Raw genomic sequence first — 27,620 nt, 5'->3', positions numbered from 1 at the left:
AGGATGCATTTCGTTCTCTCCCTTTTTCCTTGCTTCTAGCCAAGCCTATTAAAAGCAATCACATAAGAAGGTCGGTGTAAAGCATGTTCCCACGTGAGCACGATTTTACCATGAACCCATGCAGAAACCTTTTTCTGGGGGCTCTGACCTCCCTTTATCGCTGTTCTTTCGTGTGTTTGTATGCGCATGCGTACAATACACATACAAAACGTAATAATTTTAGGGCGGTAGTAGTGGGGGCGGGGGAGGGCGTTGAACCCCCCTAAACCTCCTACAGGCTTCGCCACTGAAGTTGTCGCTTGAAATGTTCGTTTTCATCCTGTTTGGCCCATACCACCTTGACTCCTCCACACATAATGACCGCAGTGAAAATCAGATAGGCAAAAGCGCGGCCCACGGCCTTGTTGCCGAATGGTTGCGATCACGAAGCTCTATACCATCTCATCATGCATTTCACCCTCCAAGAATACGGCGAGCTTTCATGGGCAGGCGCCGGGACGAATTGACAATTTAATTTGAAAAATAATGTAAGTATAAGCTTTTCTGCAAGGTTTCTTTCTTACTTTTTTTTCGAACCAGAAACTCGTTCAAACTTCACAGTATGCTTTTTTTCTGTCCTAGTGTATTCCCTCCTTCACATTTTTCTGTGTGTATCGGTACTTTCCCAATGACATGTTCCCCGATGAGCGTGCGTAGCATGGGGGATGACTATTAGGCATGACGTTCCCAAAGTAATTTTTGAAAAGACTTTGGAGGTGTGGGCGTCATCACTTAAAGTACGGTCCCACCTACTTGAAGGGGGAGGTGTCACGTGTGAACTCACCGTTGCTCACCAAATTAACATTTGCATTCCTAGTCTGCAGACAAAGTCACCTTCTCGGAAGTGCTTGCTGCAAATAAGTGCGCGGGACTTCGGTTCATTCCCTTTGTAAGCTTTATGAGCCATGCATCGTGATGTTCGTTATCCTTGAGGTAAAACCGTAAATGTGTAAGTGCACCCTGCTCCTTTGCATGCGAGGCGCTTGAATTGTGGCACACAGCACCAGAGCGCCGAAAGCATTGGTCACTCTTTCCAAGCTCTTGTTCTTTCTAGGTGCGAGTGCACATGGACTGGTTGTGAAGCGAGGCTGAGCGAAGCGAAGTGGGAAACTCAAAGAAAAAAGACGTCGTACGCAGAAAGAGCTACCGCGAGAGCAAGGGGTGGGCGGTGGGGGGGAGGGGGGGGGGGGGTCATTTTAGACTCACTGACATGTAATCCTGCTTCTATGGCGAGACCTTCGCTGCGAGGTTCAAAGTCTGCAACCACATCCATCGCGGCAACCACCGCGGCCATGCAGCGGAATATTCGCTGAGAGAAATTAAGTGAGAGATCTTTGGTCTTTGCTTACAAATATCTCCACTAACAGGTCATCTTTGCACACCCGACAAGAACTGCACGCATTCTTGAATGCCCCTGTTCATTCCAGCTCAACTTCATATTTCTTGTTAGTGTACTGGTTGTGCGTAAAGTCCCTAGATTTTTCCTTCTGACTTAAGTAGCGACAACTGCCTCCTTTCCCGGCCCTCTCTCACGCGCAGCTGGCGTACGACGCCATTTTCTTCCTAACTTGGAAGATTTACAAAGCCATGCGTGTCTAAGTACATTAGCCACGCATCTTTCAGCGGACAATATGCTAACGCGACGTGCCTTTCTCCTCCCATGAAACCCCTCTCGTTAGTGAATGGGGGATCGCGTTTCACCGGGTGCTGGAAAAGCGTTAGGAAGAACATGGCTACCGAAAACGACCGTTAGCCAATGAGATTCGTCGACGGCGCTTCAATGGTTGTCGGTACTTAAGAAAGAACAGGGAAAAATCTAGGGACTTTAGTTGTGCGTATCGGACGCCAAAGCGGGAAAGTTACACCAGAAAACATATATACGCACATGTTTTACCCATTACCTCTGGAGAGAAGGCGGATCAACAAGATCGACTTCACTGTCGGCTTCGATGGCGCGGTGAGCTACCACGATTCTTTCTTTTCTGCTAATACAGCTCAAGATTTCGCGTTTGATGCTTCACTCCAGGCCCGTAGCCAGGGGAGGGGAGGGGGGCACAGGGGGCCCGGGCCCCCCCCCGAAATTTTGATGCCACATGGTGTTTTATCGAAAATAAACCGTGCAAATAAGCGTTTTTCTCAAATGTTTAAAGCTTTCAGCAATTGCCTCCCCCCCCCCCCTCCCCCGAAAAAAATTCCTGGCTACGGGCCTGCTTCACTCTAACGCGCCGTGCTGGCATGACATGGTATCAGCGTCATCTGGTCGATATAGACTCCGGATGAGGCTCAAAACACAGAAAATAGGCCGAGAGTGCTGGGAGCGCACTAGACAGGGAGTATTTATCTATTCTCCCGGCGGCCGATTCCCATGTAACACAAAACCTCTAAAAGACGTCTCGAAACGGCTACGGACGGCTATAAACGTCTTGGTTTACGAGAAGATCAAGAATAGACATTTTTGCAAAATAAAGCACTTGCCTCTCAAATATGCCTGCGTACTGTTTATTACCATTTTCAACAGCTACGACATAGCCAGAGTGTATTCTGCCAAAGAAGTCCATAACGTCTACTTTGAGACATTTTTAGACATTCTGCCCATGAAACACAAAACATCTATAAAACGTCTTTAAAACGTTTAAAACCTCTATAAACCTCTATAAAACGTTTTATAGAGATTTCGTGTTTCGTGGGTGGGGGAAGTGCGCGCGCAACGACTATCTAAATGATTCTTCAAATGTTTTGTCCACGAGCGCAAAGACGCCAAAACGGCATGTCTAAAGAGCGGTGACTGTCGCTTTAGTGAACGAAGAGACGCAGAAAACAAAGCTCCGCAACGCGGGTTTCTATCAACAGTTTGGTAAGTATATTCTTTTCAAGCCAAGGCGGCTAAGGCCGCGCAGCGCTCGCGCAACAGCGAACGACAACAGAAGCAAACGCAGGCAAGCCAGGCAAGCATGCTACTGATGCTACGCAGTCGGAGGCTCGAAGCGGGTGTTGTTGAAGCGCGCATGTTTACCCCTGCATTCAAGAACATCTTTTCACTCGGCGCTCCACCTTGACTCAATTGACTCAATATCGATGGCAGCTATACTCGCGGACAACTTTTCTTGGCAATGCAGGAAAGGCTACGGGGGCGGAGCTACTGCACATGTACTACTCCGCGAAGTAGTCCGGTTCGGCGCGCTTTTTGAACTTAGTTTTGGTTTGTGAACCTTCCGTATCTCGTGTGACGGCCGTTTGATTATTCGAGCGGCCGTCACAGACTTAGACAGCCATTTGTTAGTGAAATTCGTCGCAAGCTCCTTCGGCGAGTCGTCGGAAAAGCTGGAGGGTGACGATCGCTCACGTGAAGACGAAGACGCCGTTTTGATTGTGATGTGCACGTAAAAGGTGCGACGTTTTCACGCGCCCAAAAACGCGAAATGAAACTGCATAAAGTAAAACAAATATAAATATCTTCCTGGTGCGTGCTGACCCTCTTTTCAAAGAGCGTCCCGTAGAAAATAAAGTAATGTTGTTGTTTTTTATCTCGCGCAGAAAACACGGACGCGATTGCGGGACTATATTATTCAACGGCAGCACACGCGTAGTTCGGCTCTCTAGCCTTCCCTTCATTGCCAAGAAAAGTTGTCCGCGAGTACAGACACACCTATTGGCAGGAGTGCTCACTAAATATTGAGCAATAGGCGGGATCATTTTGTGAGAACCGTTGTGTCTTTTCTGTTGAATGGTGACGCTGTGCTTACCTCGGTCAAATGAAGGTGAGGCTTGTTTCAGAATACTTGTTCCTTCCTCCCCCTTTCCCCTCTTCCTCCACTAGTTCGCGGCGGTCATGCGGCGGCTCGATCGGCAGCAGAGCTAGGCGACGGACGGCGGTCATTTGCGTTTTGTGTAGCGTTGTCAGCTTTTGTTTGTGAAAAGATGAACGGATTACGGGCTGTTTGGCATCAAGTAACGGTGATCATACTGTCTGTCGCATATTTTCCATCAGTGTTTGGTGAAACAAGCTTTACTGTGCTTTTTGCGACGGTACGTTCGTCGGTACGTTCGTTTCAAGAAGCGATTGTTCTGCTCACCACCTTCGTTTCAGCCAAACAAACAGCTAAGGACTTGTGCACGTTCGGATAGAGTGCTTTTTTCGGTAAGTGCACATGACTTTTCGTCGTTTTTACTGAAAGGTTTTAGAATTGTGATTAAAATGTGAACAGTTCTTTGCTAGGTTGAACCGCGTGGTCGAACGCGAAACTATAGTATACGCGCCGGTGCGAATCGTAAGCCAGACTGACTTGCCCTATTTTGAGTAATTATGTTTTACGCGTTACGGCTCGTGGCTCCACGCACGCACGCTAGTGACAGGCCGACATAGTTTAAGCAAGCATGCTTACAACTACGCCCGCCTGTCGCTGACAAAGTGCAAAGCTTCTACCGTAGGCGCCTCGCCTGTAGGTGCGGTTATGATTGATTGTCGTTTCTTAATACATGACAGCATTTTTATCATATCTGTAATTGGAAATGTTTCTTTAGAGTGACTTGATGATCTGTTACTTATTGTAAATCCTGCGTAGCTTACTTGCTTTCTCTGTATGCAGCTTTTCTTCACTGCTGTTTGTGCAAGATATTGGGCCTGAGACCACGCCAGCTAATGCGGAAGCCAGTGCAGTTTCTTTGACGAGACTTGGAGTGCATTCATGCAGAATTTTATTTACGTTGCTGCCGTGCCACTCAGCTTCACCTTGTGCGGTCACCTTCCGACGTGTTTTGTGCCACATTTGGTTGTGCTTTATTCATTAATAAAGCCAATTTGACAACATCATGGGATAATTTATTGTTGCTGAGAAGCGCGATTATTTATTTGCGCGCCATCCGCTAAACGTCATTTATACGTGTTGATCCCCTGCGTACGTGTTCAAATTTATTATAAACCGATGTCTTTTATATGAAAATTGGATATGTATGGTGTGCTGAAGTAGCCAATAATTCACGCGGCATATATGAGCGACCGCAACAACTTGATTCGGTCCGCAATAAACGCGAGTAAACTCAGCGTCGAAAATTTATACAGGGTGTTTCAAGAAATGTGTCCAACCTTCTCAAAAAATGAGGAAAATGCGATATTTGCTCGGGGCTTTCAGAATTGCTTTTTCCATGGCGGCAAGAATCTTAAGGTAGTTAAGGACATCATTTAGGACAGTAATTAAGAAAGTTACATTAATTAACATTTTAATTAGTGGAGTTAGGTGATTGTGTCAAATGGGAGAATTGAAGTTCTTCATGCGAGGAACCCATCCGAGCTTTGATATTTCGAAAAAGCGTCCTCTAGTAATTGTTGTGGCGTAATGAAATTCAACGAAATGCAACGGCTTTCAACGGCGAAAGCCATCAAATTCGGTTGAATTTCATTACTTCGTAATTATTACTAGAGGCCGCTTTTTCGAAATCTCAATGTTAAGATGGGTTACTGGCACAAAGAACTTCAATTCCCCAATTTGACACAGTCACCTAACTCCGCTAATTAAAAAGTTAATTAATTTTACTTTCTTAATTACTGTCTCAAGTCATGTCTCTAACCATCTTAAGATGCCTAGCGCTACAGAAAAAGTCATTCACTCATTTTGGACGTCTCAGAAGAATATGGCAGTTGCGTTCTTCCATGTTTCTGTTTTGGTTTCGCCATTGAATTTGGTTGAATTTCATTACTTCGTAATTATTACTAGGTGCCACTTTTTCGAAATATCAAAGTTGGGTTGCGTTTCTGGAATGAAGAACTTCAATTCTCCCATTTGACACAACCACCTAACTCCACTAATTAAAAAGTTAATTAATTTAGCTTTTTTAATTACAGTCCCAAATAATTTATTTAACTATCTTAAAATCCCTGCCACTACAGAAAAACTAATTCCGAAGGCAGCAATCAAATATCGCATTCTCATGATTTTTTGAGAAGGTTGGACACATTTCTTGAAACACCCTGTATATGCAACACTGAGGACATGCGTGGGTGAACAGGTATGTACGTATGTTAGTGATCTTGCTTGATTGTTTGGTCACTTGCTCGACGACTGACATAGGAAGTGGGAGAAAAACAGGAAAGTGCTCTTGCGGGAGCTCTTTCGGTCCCTTCAATCTCTATCTTCCTATGGTAGCCGTCAGGCTGCCGACCAAACATGCTGCAAAGACAGTTCTATTAGTTTATTTTATATTTCGAAAGTCCAAAATTTCGAAAACAGCGAAAAAACAAGAACGTCTATAAAACGTCTTATCTTGGTCTTTTCAAAACGTCTTTTAAAGACATCAACTAGCGGGACATTAGCACAGCTATCAGACGTCGAAAAGACGTCTACGGCTACGGGAATGTCTTGACCAAGACGTCTATTAGTCCTTTTTGTAGCCGTTCAAGACGTCTTTTAGACGGCAAAAAGCTTCTTTTGTGTTACGTGGGTTGGAGAAAATAATTTCACCTGGCAGTCGCGTCATATTGGCACTCGGAAACCGTGTTCTTATTCGCGATAAATATCGTTAAGGTGTGGACATATATATATATATATATATATATATATATATATATATATATCTGTGGGTGTGTGTGTACACACGGAGCGATACCAGGCCACAGAGGTCGCCCCCACAGGTCAAATATACTTCCGGAGCCCCTGCTCAAGGCTGGAGATTTCGAATAAAAGAAAGTGGAGCTGGGTGGAAGCGGCACCCCACAGGGATCAGTCATCTCACCGCTCCTCTTCAACATTGCAATGGTCGGCCTCTCGAGATACCTAGCCAAGATCCAGGGCATCGGTCACACGATCTACGCGGACGACATCACTGTCTGGTGCGCGGGAGGCAGTGACAGACAAGTCGAAGCCGCTCTACAGGAAGCTGTCGACACTACAGAGCGCTTCCTTACAGACACGGGACTCCGGTGCTCCCCCAGGAAATCAGAGCTCCTTCTTTACAGCCTAACTAGGAAGGGACCCAAGCCGCAGAACTGGAAACCCCCCACAGAAATTGACATTAATCTCTACACCAAGTGCGGAGATCCGATCCCCAAAGTTTCATCCATTCGAATCTTGGGAATGACACTCGAAGCGACGGGCACAAATTGCTTAACCATTCACAAATTGGCAAAGAAGACGGATAGCGTCATTGATCTAATCAAGCGGGTAGCTAACAAAAGGCGAGGCCTGAGCGAAGAGAACCTGATAAGGCTTGTGCACGCTTTCTTGCTATGCCATTTCACGTATGTAGCGGCTATGCACGTCTGGAAGAGGGCCGAGCGAGACAAACTAAATGCCATGATAAGGAAGGGGATCAAGAGCGCACTCGGACTACCAAATTACACACGCACTGAGCGGCTCCTGCAGTTGGGTATCCACAATACTCTGGAAGAGATTGCAGAAGCGCAAGACAGGGCGCAGATTGTCAGACTCTCCGGCACCAGGGCGGGCAGACGGCTCCTCATAGAGATGGGCGTCCCGCCCGCCAAGATTGAAGACACCCACCAGGACCTTTCGAAAGGGCTGAAAGACAACATCATCATATCCCCCGCCCCGCGCAATATGCATCCCCAGCGCAACGTGGAAAGAAGGAAGGCCAGGGCGGCGACGCTCCTACGTCGGGCGACAGAACTTCCTGGCGGCAGCTGCTTCGTAGACGCGGCCCAGTATGCCAACAGCAATAGTTTTGCAGTAGCAAGGCCGAGCAAGTGGCCATCGCCTTGGCCCTTCTGGATGATAAACATGAACATATATTCAGCGACTCCAGGGCAGCCATCCGCGCCTTCAGCGTTGGCGCCGTGTGTAAGGAAGCCTGTCGCATACTGGAGAGCAAAAGCATCACCACCCACACTCTCACGTGGTTCCCCGCTCACATGGGATCCATCAGGGGAGGCTCCACAAATCTGAACGAGCTGGCCCACTCCGCGGCGCGAGGTCTCGCTTTCCGCGACCATGGAGAACTCCCTCGCCGGCCCGCAGTTGTGGAGAACAGAGATCATCCGACCACGTACAACGAAATGACGCAGCACTTCTATCTCGGCAGAAGAGACTTTGCCCTTCCTAACAACAAATTAAATCGAGCACAGGCATTGACTCTCAGGTTACTCCAGACGGTTTCGTATCCCAGCCCGGCTTTATTACATAAAATTTATCCCGACATTTACCCCAATAGCTCCTGCAGGCACTGCAACGAATTCGCTAGCCTAGACCACATGCTCTGGCGTCGCCCCTCGTTACGGGGCACGGACCAATTCAATGAAGACAAGTGGCTATCCGCTATCAAGAGCCCCGATGTCGGGGCTCAACTATGGGCTGTCCAGAGGGCCCACGATGCGGCGGTTGGGCTTGGCCTGACTGTTCCAACGTGGGAGCGGCCCGCTGCGCGTTGAGTCGTGCACCTCAGGACTTGCAATAAAGTTTCGCATCCATCCATCCATCCATCCATCCATCCATCCATCCATCCATCCATCCATCCATCCATCCATTCGATTCTTTTTAAGTTTCGTCGCACATTCATGGAACCGATATCTTGCGCGTTATTTACTGGCACCCTCACCGCAGCGGTGGCGAAACGCTTGGGCGTCCGCCAGGGGCGTAGCCAGAAATTTTTTTCGGGGGAGAGGGGTAGGTTCAACCATACTTTATATGTATGTTTGTGCGTGCGTTTGTATGTGTACGTGCATATATACACATGCAAAATTGAAAAATTTCGGGGGGATTGAACACCCCCCTCCCAACCCCTGGCTGCGCCCCTGGCGTCCGCTTCCAATAGGGAGGTGCCGGGTTCGATCCCCTGTGCTGGCCGGCCACCCACCGGTTTCCAATGGGTACAAGCGGGCTTCGGGTGGTGCTACAGGGCCGCAGTGGTGCGTAGTTTCAGACGCTTGGACGCTTTATAAGTTGTTCTGCATATTATTGTAGCGCATACGTGAAAATTAAACGCTACGCTTGCGTGTGAATTCCTACGTAAATTCACAGCTCCACAAAAAACTTGACAGGGGCGTAGGCAGAAATTTTTTTCGGGGGGAGGGGGCTCCATCATATGTAGTGGGGGCAGGGCAGGCAGATGTGGTCGAGTGTCATTTTGTACTGTGTATGCCATGGCAAAAAAAAAAAAAATCGGGGGGGGGGGGGGCACGGGCCCGGTGTGGCCCCCCCTGGCTACGCCACTGATTTGTGACCAGTAAGGTAAGGCTATAGCCTCTGGAACTCTTGAATTTCTGCCTTTTTGAAAGCTGATTCGGATTCTGATGGAATAGATCGATTATACAAAATATCGGTGCTAAAGAGCATTGACAGCACTGTCGAAAAAGCTAATTATACGTTAATAGACTCACGAGTCGACTCACTCAGACTGAGCCGTGGGTCTAAGTTTCAGTGAGTCCAAGTGATTAATATTTTGGTAAGCTTGAATCCAAGTGAGTCCGGTTGAGGAAAACTTTGGCGAATGTGAGCCCGAGTGAGCCCAGAGGGCAAAATGTATTTCATGAGCGAGTCTGACCGGAGCTGTACATATTTTGCCGACGTATGACCATATGTGTCTCGCCGGAGGTTGCATGCAGTTGACTCATTGTCGTTTAAAATGCATGAGAGCATTTTATCACATCTGCAAATCTGTCTTTCGAATGATTTGATGTTATTTGCTATAAACTTATCTAGCAATACTTACTTTTCCTTGTATGCAGTTTTTTTCAGCGGGCGCCTGAAATACCGCCAGCTAATGTGGAAGCCAATGCGATTTCTCTGATGGTACCTGGAGTGCATTCATAATAATAATATCTGGGGTTTAACGTCCCAAAACCAGGAGTGCATTCATGTAGAACCTAAATGTTGCTATAGCAGCAATCAGCTCCATGTGCGGACACCATCTTTCGTATTTTGTGCAACATTCGGTTCTGCTTTATGATGAAGCGCCGCTGTCAAGTACACGCTAATCCTCTGCAAGTTCATATTTATTTGTAAACCGATATGTTGTGTATGAAACCTGGATAAATGGGGCATGCTCAAGGATGCCATTACTTTTCCCTGCACACGGCACTTTAGTCTAAAGAAAACTTATGCCACCGCGAGGACAAGGGTAGATGAACGCGCATGTTGGTAATGTTGCTCGATCCTTTGGTCACCAGCACGACGGCTGATAATGCGAAATGAGGACAGGAATGAGCTCTCGAGCGCTCCCCCCCTCCACCCCCTCTCACTTCGTATGTCAGTCTGCATACCAAACATGTTGTAAAGAAAGTTTAGCTTATCTATATGTAGATAGGTTGTTTTATACATATACACGATTTTATTTTCGATTCATAGGCGCCGCCATCTTGGACTGATGTTCTGCCTGTTTTCTATCGTGGTCACTAGCCGCTGTCCGAGCCCGAGCAAGATGTTCTTCAGGGCTCGAACGGGAAACCCGGACCTTACACAGCTGGTCTGTTATGAGCTCGGGGCATCTTGTATGTCGAAATATGAAATGACCATGGTCACGAAACGTCAAATGTACTGGTCCAAGCGTTTTCGTGCATGCCAGTCCACCGTAGCGCTGTTTGTTTATTTGATGCGGATACAAAAGTGCAACGTTATCAGTCCAAGATGGCGGCGCTTGAGCTGTACAAGAAACTTCTGAAAAAGTCTTTAAAAAATTCTTAGTTTGAACTTGGCAAGACGTTTTCTGGACGTTTAGCGTGACATTAGGAGGGGTGCTAATTTGGACACTAATTCTACGATCGTGTCAAATTTCATAATGGCGGCATTTAAAATCAATCAGAGGTGCTAGCAGTCCTCCGGGCCAATCAGAGTTGACTAATGGCGGAATTTGATGATGTCCAGAACCCACGAGTACGGTACCCCTCGTCTCCGAGATACGTCGATAGCTACATAATGTCTTGACCAGGGCAACTATTAACACTATTTGTTGTAATTTCTTCGACATTTTTTAGACCTAAAAATAGCTTGAGTTTCATGTTGTGAACTGTCTCGTTTCAGCTGTGATCGATCTAGCCTAAAGTCCCTAAATTTTTTCCTTCTACCCAAGTAGCGGCAACTGCCTCCTTTCCCGGCCCTCTCTCACGTGCAGCCGCCGGCATCTGCCGCCATTTTCTCCCCAACTTGGAAAATTTACAAAGCCACGTACGTCCAAGTACATTAGCCACGCATCTTTCAGCGAACAATATGCTAGCGTGACGCGCTTTTCTCCTCCCGCCAACCCCACGTGATTAGTGAGCGGGGGACCAGTTTCACCAGTTGATTGAAAAGCGTTAGGAAGAACATGGCTACTGAAAACGAGCGTTAGCCAACGAGATTCGTTTGCGACGCTTCAGTGGTTGTCGGTACTTAATAACAGGAAAAAATCTAGGGATTTTAGTCTAGCCTAAGAGATTAATATTGGATCTCAAATCGTCACAGTAAAGACGCCCTACACTTTCGACCAACGTTCTTTCTTCGTTCATGCGGCCGAGTGGGTCACCTGCTCATAATGCACCCTCCACGACAGCACTTACCGATACATATCGTTTTGAAAGCTACCGATACACTGACCAGTGCACGTGTCTTTCCAAACGCCTCTCAAGCTAGACGCCTTGGCAAACAGCTTCTCGTTGGCTACTATTCGTCGGCCAACACGATGGTGAGCACTACCGGCGAGTGCAAGACACTCGCAGAACTCGGCCAGACTTCTGCACCACAGTAGCGCCTCAATAGCAACTGCACTCAATTGGCTTGGATTTAAAGCTATCGGCAAGCAACCTAGCTCGTGATCGCCATCAAGATGCGGCTGCACAGCACGACACAAACTGCACTTTTTTCCAAATTTGAATCCATGGTGGGTGTCGGGAGACTCCCGGGCAAATCGGGAGTTAGCAGGTTTGCTTTAAGTGTGTGAATAACGTAAGCACCACACAGCTTTTTCTTTTCGTTATCGTGTTTTCACTTTTTTTCATCACGTATCTACAGTGTGAAAGTACTTTCCGTTCACAGAAAAAGAAAAAAAAATATCCAACAAAATGTGCATTGTCATCCAGAAAATTAAAAGGGGATGGAAATGAAACCAGAGTGAGGAGGAAACCCGCTCCGAACACAATGGCACTAGGACTTCACTCCTAGCCTGCCCCCCATTAGTCGCACGTTTCGCCACAGTACACAAAGCTGCACCGAACTCGGCACTAAACCTACATGAACACGTGGGCAGGTCCAACTTTACCACTCCTGCACTAAACTCTAGCACTCTTTCACAACACAGAACAGGCTTTACATAGAAAGCTTGCAATAGTACTGGGGGGCCTTTGGTTCCATTCCTGGCAAGATAGATGCTCGCGCAGATCTGAAAAGCCCCACCAAGAAACTTCGAGGTGACGATGGCTTTAGTTTTGCTTTGGCAAAAATGTACAAGTTGGGCTTTATCGCAAGCTCTACCCCACCCCCTCCCACCAAGCCAAATTTTGACCCCGACGACGACATTTGGGTGCAAGGGAGCTTAACGCGTAAACTTAATTGCAGACTTCTTTGAACACTGCTGGCTCTACAGCTGTGCCATTGTATCTTAGGAAAATTCGAAGTTTAAAAAGAGGTAACCATTTCCATCCCCTAGAGTTGCAAGCAACTCACACACACACTCCAAAGAAACAAAACCAAAGTAATTAACATACACTCGTGGCCACTGTTTGGTGACGATGCAAAAATCGAATGACATAGTTTATTGGCTGATCCAATATGGTTCCTTTTTTTTCTTTTCGCATTTCCCACCAACAAAGAAATATAAACACTGTGGTTGCATTGAAAAGTGCATGCCCTTAATTTCATGTCAGATAAAAGAATGTATATTAACCGGGAAAAGGGGAAATCCAAAGCTTGTCTTCTCGATTGGCGATTCGGTGAAAAGAAAGTGATGCCAAGGAAATGCGCATGCTGTTTCGCACACCACACCCTATATGCAAACACGTTTGAACACAGTTGTATAAACGTCGCAACAGTCGCACGGCACTCAATACCAGATGCCCCCACGCCAGCAAACCTGGCAACAAGAACATCTAGCACCCTGAACAACCACGCAATAGCCGAGACTCTCAATTTAACACTGTGGTACACATTCAGCCATGGCTGTTCAAAAGAGCCATTTTTGTGTGGGAAGAAGAACAATGATCTATTACATAGAGTCACTGAAACACATTTTACAATATGACTGGGCCATATTTGCAGATGAAAGAAATGACAACACCCGAAAATGGTTCGAAACAAAAGAGCAATGCTTTACAAGCTGCACTTTGCAAAAAAAAAGAAACGAGGGGGGAAGTGCCAGACTTCAATAAGTTTGCACAATGTCTTTCAACAATTGTTTTTTTTTTTGTTTCGTCATGATGCATGTGATGCGAGGTGACAGAATGACGTCGAGAACAGAAAACAACTCTGGATGTCCAACTTGTGATGTGAAGAAAGGAGACATGCTGCAACCACATGAACAAAAACGGATAAACAAGCACTTTGTCCAATTATGGGGGAAAAAGAAAAAAGGATAAAGCTTCAGTGAAAAAACACTTTCGTCATACAAGTAAGGCAGTACAACAAGGCAGCCCAACACAAACCAATCAAACGAGTGTGCGACAGATACACGAGGAACGAAACCTCGGCAACCCACCACTGTCGTCTTTGTCCCGAACGCACACCCAATGTTTTCAGTCTTCCTCGGACAGCCGTGAAAAAAAAAAAAAAAAAAAAAAAAAAAAAAAAAAAAAACCGTGAACAAAAGAACGGCGGGGGGTGTGTGTGTGTGACGGCAATGAGTTGATGAGAGAGACGAAACTCAAATACAATACAATACAAAAACAAAAAGACCGCCTGAAGAGGAGGATAGGGGAGAGCGAGAAGGAGACCGGGAACGGGGATCAGACAGAAGGGAAAAAAAGGGACGAGTCCCTTCGGCTGGCTCAAGGACGCTTCCTGCAGAAGACGCACACGCACGCACACAAAAAAAGAATTCACGCACGCCCAGCCACACACACCACACGCAGCGGAGGAAGAAGCGGCAGCGGCGAAATGTCATTCACCGGCGGGCGTTCCGTCGAGCCGTCAACCCAAACCGGCGTAGAGCTGTGGCCGACGAACGAAGGAAAAAAAGGAGACAAATCCGACGACTGCTGGGACACTAGGATGATGGCGGCGGACGTCGTCGCTTGCAGCGCCGGCCGAAGGGACTGCGGGTTTTCTCCCCCCCTATCTTTTGTTTCCCCCAGAGAATAAGAGCGCGGACGGAAGGAGAGGGGAAAGGGAGTGTCTGGCGAGGAAGAGAAGGGGGAAGGCGCGTTTTAGCAGCAGCGGCGTGTCGTCGTCGGTCCCACTACTAGCCACTTTACGCGTCATCCTCATCATCGTCCTCGGGATCGTCATCTCCCTCGGGGTCATCCCCTTCCTCATCGTAGTCCTCGCCATCGGGAACTGCATCGTCGTCATCGTCATCACCCTCGCCGTCGTCACCGGCACCCTCCTCGTACTTGTCATCCGACTCCCCGTTTTCCTTCTTGTCTGCGAGGGTGGCAACAAGGAGGGAGGGACATGAAGCAATGAATCAGTTGTGCAAGCCACTGAGTTCCGTACAATACAGTTTAACCTAATTTAAGAGACTGGTGTAAGAGACTATTGGGCATGAGAGACAAGTTGCCTATGTACGGGTGGCAGGAGCTCTGTCAAGCTACGACGAAGCAGCTTTTTCTCTTGCCACCTTTTTTCCGTTTTATCGTGTAAACGAAGGACGAAAAATAAAACACGATTGATTGATTGATTGATTGAAGTGTGCCTGCTTCAAAATAGGTGGCCATCAGAAAAAAGAGAACACCGTACCCTGTTTATAAGAGACACCTCATGTAAGAGTCAAGAACTTCCCTTTGGTGCATGTATCTTATAAAAGGGTTCGACTGTACTAGAAGGAACTGCGGCACTGTGATTGTTCAGCCACCATGGGAGCGACGGGTAGTACGCGTATATGCCTAGTCTTCATGATGCGGTTTCGAATGCACTTATGGCTTTGTATATTATTGTGCTTTGGTTTCAGTAAAACAATGGCTCGTTGCGAACCTTGTGAGCCAATTTGAATTGGTCAGCTTAACAGGGTCAAAGTGGTGAAGTGGGACTGCTGAGCTGTGCCTTGTGACAATGTGGCTGCAGGCCAAACGGAACAGAAAGAACAAAGCTTAGGCAAATCCATGTACTACCCATCATTCCTATGCTGGCTGAAACGTTGTGTTGCAGCTCTTGTAGACACTAGCATCAGATGTCCCTCTAGTGCACTACTATGAAAATATGGTGCAAGTATTACGAAAGGTTCCTGTCTAATTAAGACATTTCTTTAATACTGCAACTTCATGTAACAGCCCCACCTACACCAGCAAGATGCTGGGCACAATGGGTTTTACATAAAAGCTGTTAAATGCAGGTAAGGTTGGTTTTAAAGGCTATTCATAATGGCAATCAACTGGCAAATGAAGAGAACTGTAGGGAGTAACAAACATATAATGACAAGTTACGTCAAATTCCAACAGCGGATTAAGAGCAGCCAACTGACTCCATGAGCAAGCAATTATCTCTGGCGTAGAGCAATGCCTCCTAATTTACGACAGGAACACACTCTCATTGGCTCAAGAAACTGTCTTGCAGCCTTCCTATCCACTCCAGCAATTTCCACAGAGCAGCTTTTCCCTAGCGCTGTTCTGAATCCACTCTCTCGTATGAACATGTATCTCACTAGTCATTGGAACAAACTTACTCTAACTCCCCAACCAGAGTTCAAGAGTAGCTTGCAACATAGCCTGATGTTTTCACTTGTTTCAGATTGAAGGAAACGTTCCGACTGTTTGCTTTTTACAATCTTGGCAAGCCCAAGTGGTTACTAAGTGGGGGTCGGAACCATTTAGACCATGCCAAGCATGACGGGTCAAAGCCCTATGACGATAAGGTCTATCCCAAGACCCAGGAATGGCAAGATGTACAATAAAATCAGCAAGGCTTGCACCATGTAAAGATACACCCTCGCCTAAAGCAGATCTGACCATTCCCCCGCAAGTCTCATTAGGATTTAATGTGTCCCTTGTTGGAGTTGCAAGGGACGCGGTGGCCATCATTATGAATGGCAAGAACACAACTGGGCGCTTACTACTGCCTGTTGATGTCCAAAGTCTTTTTAAATAAACTAATAGGTACTGCAGTATCCAATTATTACTGAAGGAGTAAAAGCTTAACAGGGAAGATCAGACAGTGAAAAAAAAAATTGAAAATTGTTTTCAGAATAAGGTCAGCAGTGCTGATCACATATGGCCAACTTCACGCGGCGGACAAGTAGGCCTCTCCATGAAGTTTCACAAATCCATTCACTAAATCACGCAGAGGTTCGGGCCATTGCGCTGGCCAAGTTCAGTTCCAATTCAAGTCTGGAAACGGCATTCAGAGTTAGAAACTCACCTTTGTGGTCCGTCTGTTGGCATTATGGGCAACCAGGTGGGACACGTACATGCAAGGAAAAAAGCAAAGTTACCTAAGGAATACATTGACAACCTGTCACCAGCTTAGCCTTTTTACCACAGTGCTATATGAAATGCTAGACGTGAATGCGCAACAAAGCACGCCCCATCTCTAAAAGTTCATGCGCCATTCCACTCTGCGAAGGTGGATGACTAGCGAAACTGTGTAGCAAACGGCACAGAGGGGACACCAATTTATGCTGCCCCTTTCCATTTGAGCTGCATACGCTTGGGTGTTTCGTGCACAATATTGAGGAGCAATTTGAGCAGCAAGCGCCTCTTTGCCACATTCTCAGTTTAGCGACAATGTAGTGGATCAGTGGTGGGCAGTGGGGTTTTCCCAATTTCTGTGGCACAACCAGCGCTAGGGGCTTTCTGTTTGCAGAGTTACAACTGGCCCAACAATGAAGATCCAACAGCCCCTTATGACCTAAACTATGCAGCTGTTGCGCTGAAGTGCGGAACCAAGAGTGCTGCAAGAAACAACCTGAACAATAACAGCCACATCAAGATAAGGGTTTTTGGGGACTTTCAGATGCTACCTATGAAGAACCGTCTGTAAATGCGTCAAATTTCGACAGGGTTATGTCGGGGCACTCAATATTCTAGCGCAACCAAAGTAATGCCGTAACACCTTAATTTATATGCTTTGTAATAATCTTAAACTGCAATTAAATATGTATTGATCCTGAGGTTATTTGCATTGTTTTTGCACAAATAGAATCAAATTTCAGGCTAGAAATATGGTGCACATTCGTTTTCTGTTATCCTCATTGCAAGCTAAGAAACACTACTTTTGACGAGGCTCGCAGAAAGTGGCATGACGAGCACGGTAGTGCCTTCAGTAAAGTGATTGTATGCAACAGCACACTGGAAAATAAAGTTAAAAGAATACACATTTATTACGCAGGTGGTGCAGTTTATCCAACCCTCACTGTGCAGAGCTCTTTCTTAGCCACTTGTTGACACAATTGTGTACAAAGCGTCTCAAAGGGTTAAGCAAACGGTTGGTGTTCCAAATTCAATGTCTCTCTAATACTTTACAATACTTTCAGATATGCCAATCAACAGAAAGCACCGCTTGGTGCCATTTCTAAGTGTAACATCTGTGTGCTCTTGGGTATATCACTGTGGCATAAGTTACTCAGTGCATGCTAGAGGTCTTCGTTAAACGTAATATCCGCATTACCACTACATTGGAATATCGGCTACTGCATTCAGATTTTCACCACCTGCCATAAATGTGTTTTCGATATCTCTAGCTACTTTAAAAGAAAGCTGTTTGTACTAGAAGTGCTGATAAGTCGACTGTTCCTCGTACGAGAACTATGGAAATCAAACACTGCAATTCCTACTGCCAATGACAAACACATGAAACAGACGACAGTCGCATACTCGCCCTAACACCCAAAGAACATCAAAAATATTTTTACACATGCCGTGCATAGGCTTTCACCTTTTTGTTTGTGTGTGTATACAGTTCCAGAGCGATTTTTCGGACTTGATGGATATTTCGGGCTTCATAAGTGCACTTAAAGGTTCCCTTAGAAGTAATGCATTTACACCCGATTTACACCCGAAAGTTCGACTTATCGGACTAAAGCACTCATTTCGAGCCATGCTGCTACATTTTGAAAGACACCACGTTGGATTTTCCGCTGGCTTGGTTGAGTTTGGCTTCCAGTGGCCTGTTGTGCAGCCTCCAAGACTGGGTGTGTGTATGAACTTTGAGTCTCGGAGGCCATGCCCGCTCTTCCTTCGTTGACAAAACGCTTTAGGGGACTTTATTTTTCGTCAGTTAGCTTTATAGTCATCATCACCAGTGAGTGAGTGAGTGAATAAACTTTATTACAAGATCCGGCATGTTTGTGGTCCGGGCTAGACCGCACAGGTAGACACCTGGAGACCTTGTCTCCCTATAGCCTCCCTGGCCTGCTGGATAACCCATCTTTGGTCTTCGACCTCCGAGCTGAGCAGCACTAGCCGCCACCGCTCCCGGAGGGCCTTAGGAGAACTTGGTGATAGGTTGGGGCATTCCCACAGTATATGTTTATACGAAGCCCTTTCTGTTGTGCATAGTTTGCATTTGTTGTCCGGGTATAGACCGTTTTCACGGAGAGGAGGAGCGTAGCCTCGAACCGGTGTATTTTCACCGCTTTCTCTCTCTCCACCTCGGCGGACCGCTGCCGCTGGTGTGTGCGGATTCCCGAGTTTTGCACTGCGTGGTGCGTGAGAGGTCAGCGTGTTTCCATTTTTCGACGCGCTGAAACAATTGTGCTGCCGCAAATCGAAATGTCGGACGAGAACAGGTCGACAAGCTACCACTGCGCTGTGTTTGGCTGCGGCAACAGCTACGGAAGCCTGAAAGACTGGCAGCCAAGGCATGCGAAGTGCACTATGTTTTTAAATGACTTCGCTTCTCCAGGTCGCACGCCTTCTCCGACAAATAGTATATTATTATATGGGGTGTCTGCACTTATGGCCATTTCTCCAAGTCACCACACCAGCTTGTGATTGTGCTTGGGTGCTGGTACACTTTATCATCTGCATCAAAGAGAACCAATGTCAAGGCTGACGATTAATACACAAAATGTTTGGCCAAGAGTTGTTCTCATGAACCTCTCCGATTTCTATGCTACAGCACATGATTTACAATGGCTGCGGCTAGAAAATGTTCCATCTTAGTGCGTGCAATTTCGAGATTATTGAATGGGCACTTTTCAATCTACATGACAGAAAGGCCTGCATGACATGTGTTCTTTGGCGTAGGTACGCGTTTCTAACGTTTCGTCGAGAGCACGTTCTTTCTCGACTTGTCAATTTTGTGACAATAACTGGGGTAGCGTTATGACAACCGCACTTTTTTTTTCGCGCGGCAGTCTGGGTGTCGTGTATAATCGGCCCACGTTCGTTAAAGCCAGGTCGTTACCTGGACACGTGCGCTTGTCGTAATGCTTCTGAAATACTCGCCAGAAAACAAATTGACAGTAATGTTACCAAAAACGAGCGCCCTTTCGGCGTATCGCTAGTGGCGGCGGCTCACGCCGAAGCGAACTCACGCCATGCCACGCTTCCAGATGTGCAACAGGCTTATTTTTATTTTATCATCGGCGTTGTTTCTACGCCGAACTTTGAGCTCACCCGTCGTACTTCTGTTCCTTATCCTGTGCAACGATCAGAGGCCACAAGCTACGACGGCGACACGAATAAACACAGGCATCGGTGTTTGTGCTCCTGTCGTTCCGTGAACATTGTATTGCAACGTGCCAAGCGGAACCAAAATGGTCTGTTAGGGATTAGAGTTACGTTGAACTTGAATAATCACGGCACGGAAACCCGGGAGCCATCTTAAACACTAATCCGCGCACCTAGCGCGCAGCCAGACAATGGCCTACGTGTTCGCTCGTCTCCATTTACGTTTCTCCGATTATACTTCGACAGTTGTCCTAAGTGTTAACGCTCTTTTATAGTGATTATTCCAAGAACCTCACCCGGCCAGCTATAACAAAACATACAAAGCAATTACCAATTTACACATGCTGCTTAAGAACTGCATTGGCATTATTCTCATCGTCGGCGCTGCTGCGGGAACGTCTCGTGGGCCGCCGCTGCTTGCTGTTTCAGCCATTTTGAAGCTGCAAGCTTAGCGAGTATTTATCAGCGCCTTTACACTCGAAAAGCGTTGCCCTGTTTTGCCCGTGTACCGCGAAGAACAGCAATACCTTGTGAACCGAGCGCATACGCTGCATACACCGCCGCGGAACCCCACACACCGGAAGGGCGGCGAAACGTCGCAGACGATAGACGGCGCTGCGGCGGTGGAGTGCTTTAAAAATGGCAGCCTCCTTGTGAAATTTGTGTATAGGTGTGGGTAGCTCCTGTGGAGGTGCACAGGGTTTGGGTAGGAGTTTGTTTGGAGCTGTCGGTATTCAGATGCCTGTTTCCTGTTTAGACTCGGGTGAGGTGCGGGAAAGACGTGCCTCGTCTCTCTGTAGTGTTGTGTGTATTCTGTGTAGCATGTACCGTATTTACTCGAATCTAACGCGCACCTTTTTTCCGGAAAAACGAGTCCAAAAATCGCATGCGCGTTAGAATCGAGTACCGAAAAAAAAAAAAAAAAAGAAACTCTGTTATCGTATTGCCATCGACATTTCAAAATGGCCGCCTCCTACGCGCCTTGGCCATTTCTTCAGTTCGTACGTGTGCCGAGGAGATTGTCATCCCGTTCTGCGTTCGCATCGACGGTATGGAAGTGCCGACTCCAAATACTCGACGAGTGTACCACGATGCCGCATTTAAAAGAATTGTTATTACATGTGCAGAGAGACGGACGGAAATCGGGCCGCATCGCGGTCGTTCGGATATAGTTCGTTCGGAGTTCCCAAAACGTGCGTGCGAGACTGGCGCAAACAGAAGCAGAAGATTTTTTACAGCAAAGCTTCACGAAAAGGTTTCAGTGGACCAAAGCAGGGCCGGTTTCCCGAAATCTAAGAGTGTTGACAGCGACAAGGAGTTGTCCGACAGCGACGAGGACTGATCCATTACGCGACTCGTATCGCCGCCGTAGTGGTGACAGTTTTAGCGGCAAGGCCCGCTTTTTGATTTTGTGTTTTACTTTTTTGAAACTTCAGTTCTTTAAAACCCAAATACTTGTTCTTCTGAATGTGCGAAGTTTGACTCCTACGGACTTTTTTTGTTCTTTTCTCTCACGAAAAATGGGTGCGCGTTACAATCGATGTATTACTTTTTTTTTTTTTGGTCGCAGAAAACGGGTGCGCGTTACAATCGAGGGCGCGGTAGAATCGAGTAAATACGGTAAATCTGTCTGTGTGGTACGTCGGCGCCGCCAGGGATGTTAACCGAGAGGTCCGTTCGGGTTGCGCGGCGGGTTAATTCTCGCGACAACTCGTGGGCCATCTCGTTTGGATTGGAGCTATCAGTCTGTGTGCGCCGGGAACCATATTAGGTATTTGGTCTCATCTACTTTCTTTACACGTGTTTTTTTTTGTGTTTTTCTAGGTTGTCATTTTGCACGTGTCAAGTGCATTTTTAACAAGTCGTGCGCATCAGAGTTTCTCTGCCGTTGCGGTTGCTCGGTGGACACGGTGCTCGGTTGCTGACTGAAAGCATGCGGGTTCGATTGCAGCCACGGCGTTCACATTTCGATGGAGACTTAAATGCTGGAGGCCCGTGTACTGTGCGTGCAGGTTAAAGGACCCTGGCCCTCCCACTACAGCGTTGCTAAATACCACAAACCTACCAACCGATACAATGTATGCATCTTTTTGTGTCCGGCTTCGAAATTTGTGTGCTTGGTGCCATGGGGCCGTCTCCTGTGCCGCCCGCAATGGTCAGTGGTAGCTATCGCCAACGCACTGATGTCACTGTAGTCCAAATACAACCAAATTGCTTGTGCCCAAGCGTAGCATGAAGCAGGGCATTATTGGAGATTTTTTGTTTAGGCTGCTCTAATCAAAATAAACTTCATTTTCATGTCCTAACAACTTTTTGGGACTGCTTGATATTTCGACTGCTTTGAGGTCCACACGAGGTCCGGAAAATCAGTCTGTGACTGTTTTGCACCAGTGGAGTGTTTCCCTTTTGCTGCAACTTGCATAGTTCTAGTTCTTTAATGCAACCTTGTACCTGGTATTTACCATGTAATTAATTTTGATTGTTGACTGCCTTTTTTCTTCAGCCACGCGAACATGTATGTACTATGTTGGGCCTCAGGCACACTCCAGCTACAGTTCTGTAGCCTTTGACCTGTAGTCTTTTCCTTGGTGTTTTACGGGAAAAATAAAGAGTATTTATTATTGCATTATGCATGAATATGCCTCACTGCTTGATACTTTACATAGTACAGTAGACTCAGTAAAGAGCAATCTCTTAAATGGAACAAATGCCTCTAATTCAATTGGTTTTGTACTTGTATTCCGCACCCCTGTTCATCTCTCAGTAAACGAAACTCCTGTTAAATGGAACACCATTTTCCTGGTCCCTTCAGAATTTGTTTAATGAGAGTCTACTGTACAGTAACATCTGCTACTCTAGTTGTGGACTACTTTTCTAGCCAACGAAGCGAAGGCGACAGAGCCCAACTGCGCAAATGCTACTGCTAATGAATGTAGTCCCTCGTTTTGCGTCTTTTTTACCAGAGTCCTAATGCTGCTTCCCTTACAATTTCGATGTGACAATAGAAGAACGGCTTAGGCATGCCAAAAAGTTTATAAGCAAGGAAATTGAACATAATGCTATTCTAGAGTTTAACACCCCACTTTTGCTACATCACTATGATGTCACAGATCCCATAGTTCAATACAACCCAACTCGCATATTCTTTACTTATACATTTTCCTTTGTATAACGCTCCTGGCACCAGCAAAGAATCAAGACACCTATGTATTAGAATCTCCCTTTCACATGCTGCAAACTGTCGCTGCGCTGAGGAAGTATGTCAGCGAGTCTGCCAATATGCATATTATGTGGTCTCTAACACATACCTGCATAATACCAGTAATTTGATTCTGCACTGGTGCATGAACAATGATGAGAATGGCTTGCTATACCAGAGCAACAAAAGACTACACGTGAGAGGAAGACACTTTACGCACCTTTTGGACCTTCTTCTTTACGTCATCATCTTCAGACACCTGAAAGAGCACACAGAGAGATGATTAGAATGGGATATGCGCAAACTAAGTCATGTTGTACCCTATCCCAGATATAACAAACTAGTGGATGTAACAAAGCATCAACTGTTCGTTGCCAATGTCATCATGTGACGTAATGAATGTATGCCCAGAATGGCGACCACCACATTAACAGAGGTATTGGGCATGTAAGACTACATCATAAAAAGGAGACAGTGGCGTGTTTGTCGTGGAGATCCGATGTGCTACTTCTGAATTGCAAAGTTTACGTCAAGAACACCTAACCCTTGTGTGTCATGAATGATGTCAACAATATTAGCTGTCTCTATCGTGAGCTAGCACTTCTGTTCAGGAACATGATCGATTTAAAACTTGTTTTTGAAATAGGGCAGTGCTGTATCACACACACACACACACACACACACACACACACACACACACACACACACACACACACACACACACACACACACACACACAGCAATTTTCATTTGAGTACCGCTCACGCAAAGCATCCATACGAGCAACACCCACCTCTGAAGCGGTTCTAGCCTTATTTTTAATGCACACATTGTTATTGTGTCGCTGCACCACACAATTCCCAAACTATCATTTTGCACTTTTTAATAGGTTTTTAACATCTCATAGTTGGGGGGGGGGGGGCTCATGAATATGGAGTTTATGTATTATTAAAAAAAAAAAAAGTGGGGCAAACAGACCTACATTTTGCACAGTAATCATACACCAAAACTGTGCAATTCACTGCATAACTGATTAAGTATTTGAAATTATTGTCCATATAGGTCCATTGCAACTATTGAATAAAAAAGTGTCTTCGAATCTCTACTTAGTACTGTACAATTGCACATGGAGTAAGTAAGGACAAGAGCAAATAAGTGATTGAGCCTGTGCTTAGCAGACAGAACTGCATTGATGCTCCTTGCAGTAATTTTTCCTAGTCACTGCAGGTTGTCACAACCAATGCATCATGTTAAATACCTTTATAGAAAAAAAAGGGCATCTCGGGAGATCAGGTTTTAAAAAACAAGGGAGAGGGCTCTATTCTCTATTGGAAGTGTGTTTACCGACCACACGCAGGGCGAGTGACACCCGTACGTGGGAAGCATATGCCCATTATACGCAAATTGCCGCTCGAATGACGGAACACGAGCGCCCAGTCACCGACACGTGCCCAGCTTGCCGCCATCACATGCATCCAGGCGCCCACGCAAGCCCATAGAAGGCGGCGCACAGCCCCAATCGCAACTACGAGCGATGACGACGCGGCCTGCCACTAAAGGGAAACGGGGCGCTTGCATCGGCAACGCGCTAAACTGCTACGGCCCTCGTAAAAACAGCGACACCGCCGCTTTAAATGGACGTGCAACTTCTACAATACCTCTTCAAGCTCGCTAAAAGCAATAAAATCCTCGCGAGTTCTCTGAACTCGCGCAAACACCGGCGAAGGGTTTGCATCTACGCGCCACCTCGTAATCGACGGCAGCGCTCACGGCGATTTTCACGGCCATCTTTTGCATTTTTTTCGCGCGAGTCGCAGCAGTGACACACCGGGCGATCCCCCCCTCACGTCTACCCAGGAAAGCAAATAGCAACGGAACATCGCGCGTGACGTGGCGCCGCTGTCATGGCAACCGGTGCGGTCCCCGCCAATGGCGCGCGGAGGAGCGTCCCGCGCACCGACCAATCGGCTCGAGCGGCGCACGTTTGAAGGTGAGCGTGAAGGACGGCGAGGAAACGAAGCCGGCCGGCCGGCGCGCAAGATGGCGGCGGCCGACGTCGCGTCGCAGAACAGACGGCACACAATGGACAGAACAAAAAAGCAGGAACGCCACCGCGGCGGGCGCAACATCGACGGCCAAAACCAAACACTCAGCTTGCGCTAATTGGCCCAGCGACACTGCGCGCCGTTAGCGACGATGAACGGAGGCCGGGCGCAACAGTGATTCAGGGAGGTGATGGCGAGAGCCTACGTGCGTACGCATCATCGCGGACTAAAATTAGCGTCGAAAGCAACGACGTTTCTAAGGCCCCCGCCGCGAGAGCTCACCCTCTCATTCGTGCGCTCGCTACATCGGCGCGAGGTGGCTTTTTTTTTTTTTTTTTTTTTTTACGACACCGAGAGCGACGAAACACAACCGTCTTTCCGATCGCCCCAGAAAAAGTGCCGTCCACTTTTTTTTTTTTTAACCTCGCAATCCCGGCGACACCATCTATCGATTATTTTGCTGCTTCTTCGGGGGGATGGACCGGCAAATCGAATGCCCCTCTCATAGATTCACTCACTGCTAAGTTCCCTCTTGAATCGAAGACGACGCTTCATCTTCCGAACCCCCTCTCCCCATCACGACTTCCTCCTTTTCCTCCTCGCACACGTCCAAACAAGAGAAACCGTGTGCGTCTATCTAGCTCAACGTATATCTAGCATACTCCTATAATGGCATCTCTCTATTGTTCCACCGCTTCAAATTGGTGAGCGTAACTTCCGGAGCGGCTTTCATTTGTTTTTCCGACTGCCCCCCTCCCCCTTTCAATCGAGCAAGTTGCGTCGGCACCGTTGCGGTTCCCACAACGGTCCGGCAAAGAACAGATAAGATTACCGCGAGCGCGAAACTGTTGAGCCAACAAAAGTCGCGGGAAGACACACAGTGGAAAGCGCGGAAAACCGGGGAATAATAAAAATAAAAATGGCGACGAAAGCGAAAATACGACGAGATTATCGCGCGGCAAAGCCAGCACACAGGAGTGCGGCGGCCACCGGTACACGGGACGATAAAAACCGGGTGCGGGAGAAAAAACCATCACTGTCTGTCGTCATCGCAAACGAATTCCCGACTAAACAAAAGACGTGGTACACGAAGAGGCAAGGGTTGGTTAGTAGCGGGGAACACGTAAAAACGAAAGGACGCGTAGAAGAGGTTTTTCGTCATAACAGACGGCGGACCGAATGATCAGCGCGGCCGCTACTGGGCGATTATAAATAACCTCTCTGCTCGAAGGCGGAACGAAACAAGCGGAAAAAAGAAGCGATGTGACCCGGAACTTTCCAAGAGCCGCGCGACAGTGATGCGTGGGGTAGCAGAGGCCGACGGAACACCACGAGCCCAGACTCGCGATCGCCGGCACCTTATCACGCACGCTAACTAGCCGCATTCGAATTGAAGAACGGAAAGTGTAAGCTGCGGAGCGTCGCACAACTTTCCACACAAACGACGATGAACGCGTTTCTTGTTATTTCGTGGATCAACGTACGCAGGGGGGCTTCGCGGCGAAGACAACTGGGCATCTCAAAACGCGAACGGAAACCCGGTACCGAATCAAATAGTAAAAGAGGAAAACAAAAACGCGCGTTCCGAGCCGGCGTCTCGGAACTTTGAGATACAGGCGTTCCGAAAAAGGCGCTTCGCCGTTTTATGTTCTCGAGATAATCGGAACGCGGGGAGTTGAGAAAAAAAAGAGGAACCGAAAGCGCGAGCTCACGCAAGGCCGTAAACAAGACGGAAGCCGGCGCTTTTTATTTTATTTTTTCGAGAAAAAGCAGCGAAGAGGTTTGGAATGGTCGGAGGAGGGGGGGGGGGGGGGGGGGGAGTCTACGTCGGTGTCGTCCGCGAAACATCGTGATCGGCGGAGGGGGAAGTCCGGGGCACCGCGCTGGAAACGCTAACAGGCGGCGAGGCATTTATAGAAAAACAACGGCAAAGCGAGCAAAATATACGAACAGAATAGCGCTGCAGCCGGCGTTAGGCTTAGCGCTTCCCCCCACTTCCATAATGACTGATGTTAATTCAAGCCGAGGGGGCAGGAGAGGCCCCCCGGCAGCGCTAACACGAAATCCGCGCGGGTCTCGCGCATGGTAGAGAACACCGTGGAACGCTGGTCGGGTCTGAGGTCGTAGACGACGTCGGAACGGGCGTTACGACGTAGAAATCATAAGCGGCAAGGCGACGGCGTGCGGAGGCTCGCACAACGGACATAGCGCCGGCGAGTAAGACCCGGCCGGCGTTTCACTAGCTCGCTCACCTCGGCCGAAGTCCGCTTCTGCGGCGACTTCTCCGTCTTGGCGTCTCCGGCGCCTTTCTCCTTGATGACTTCGTCCGCCTGCTGCGTCGCCACGTCGGCTTGCTTGTCTCCTGAACTCATGGCTGTTTTCTGTGCGAACTGCGGGAAGAGCCGACGCACAGCCACTCACTCGCCTTTGTTCAAATTCGTAAAAATGGCGCGTGCAGCGAGCACGGCGCAAGCGAGCCCCCGTTGCTCAACTTTAAACTGCAACCACACCACCTCACATTAACAAATGTCACCAAGAAAAACAGTTTTAACAATTATTAAAATACCGAGGTGAGACTCTAAATTCAATTTCAATGCGTCTACGACGACCAAAGCGAAGCTGCCAACGAGGATTCTAGTGCCTTCCCCCTTTGCTACCCCCG

The 27,620-nt window shown here is 47.4% G+C and overlaps 1 protein-coding gene across 1 annotated transcript; it reads right to left on the bottom strand.

The window, feature by feature from the left end:
• Positions 1–12,675: 12,675 nt before the first annotated feature.
• LOC119401989 (uncharacterized) lies at positions 12,676–27,460 on the bottom strand. The gene is made up of 4 exons (XM_037669024.2): positions 27,211–27,460; positions 23,134–23,172; positions 16,461–16,473; positions 12,676–14,531 (listed from the first exon to the last, which is right to left on the bottom strand). The coding sequence occupies exons 1-4, from the start codon at positions 27,328–27,330 to the stop codon at positions 14,359–14,361; spliced, it is 345 nt and encodes a 114-aa protein (XP_037524952.1). The 5' UTR covers positions 27,331–27,460; the 3' UTR covers positions 12,676–14,358.
• Positions 27,461–27,620: the final 160 nt, after the last annotated feature.

Source organism: Rhipicephalus sanguineus, chromosome 8 (assembly GCF_013339695.2).
Source record: "Rhipicephalus sanguineus isolate Rsan-2018 chromosome 8, BIME_Rsan_1.4, whole genome shotgun sequence".
Classification (NCBI taxonomy): domain Eukaryota; kingdom Metazoa; phylum Arthropoda; class Arachnida; order Ixodida; family Ixodidae; genus Rhipicephalus; species Rhipicephalus sanguineus.
Note: the sequence above shows the minus strand (reverse complement) of the source record. Positions and strands in the feature narration are given on the sequence as shown.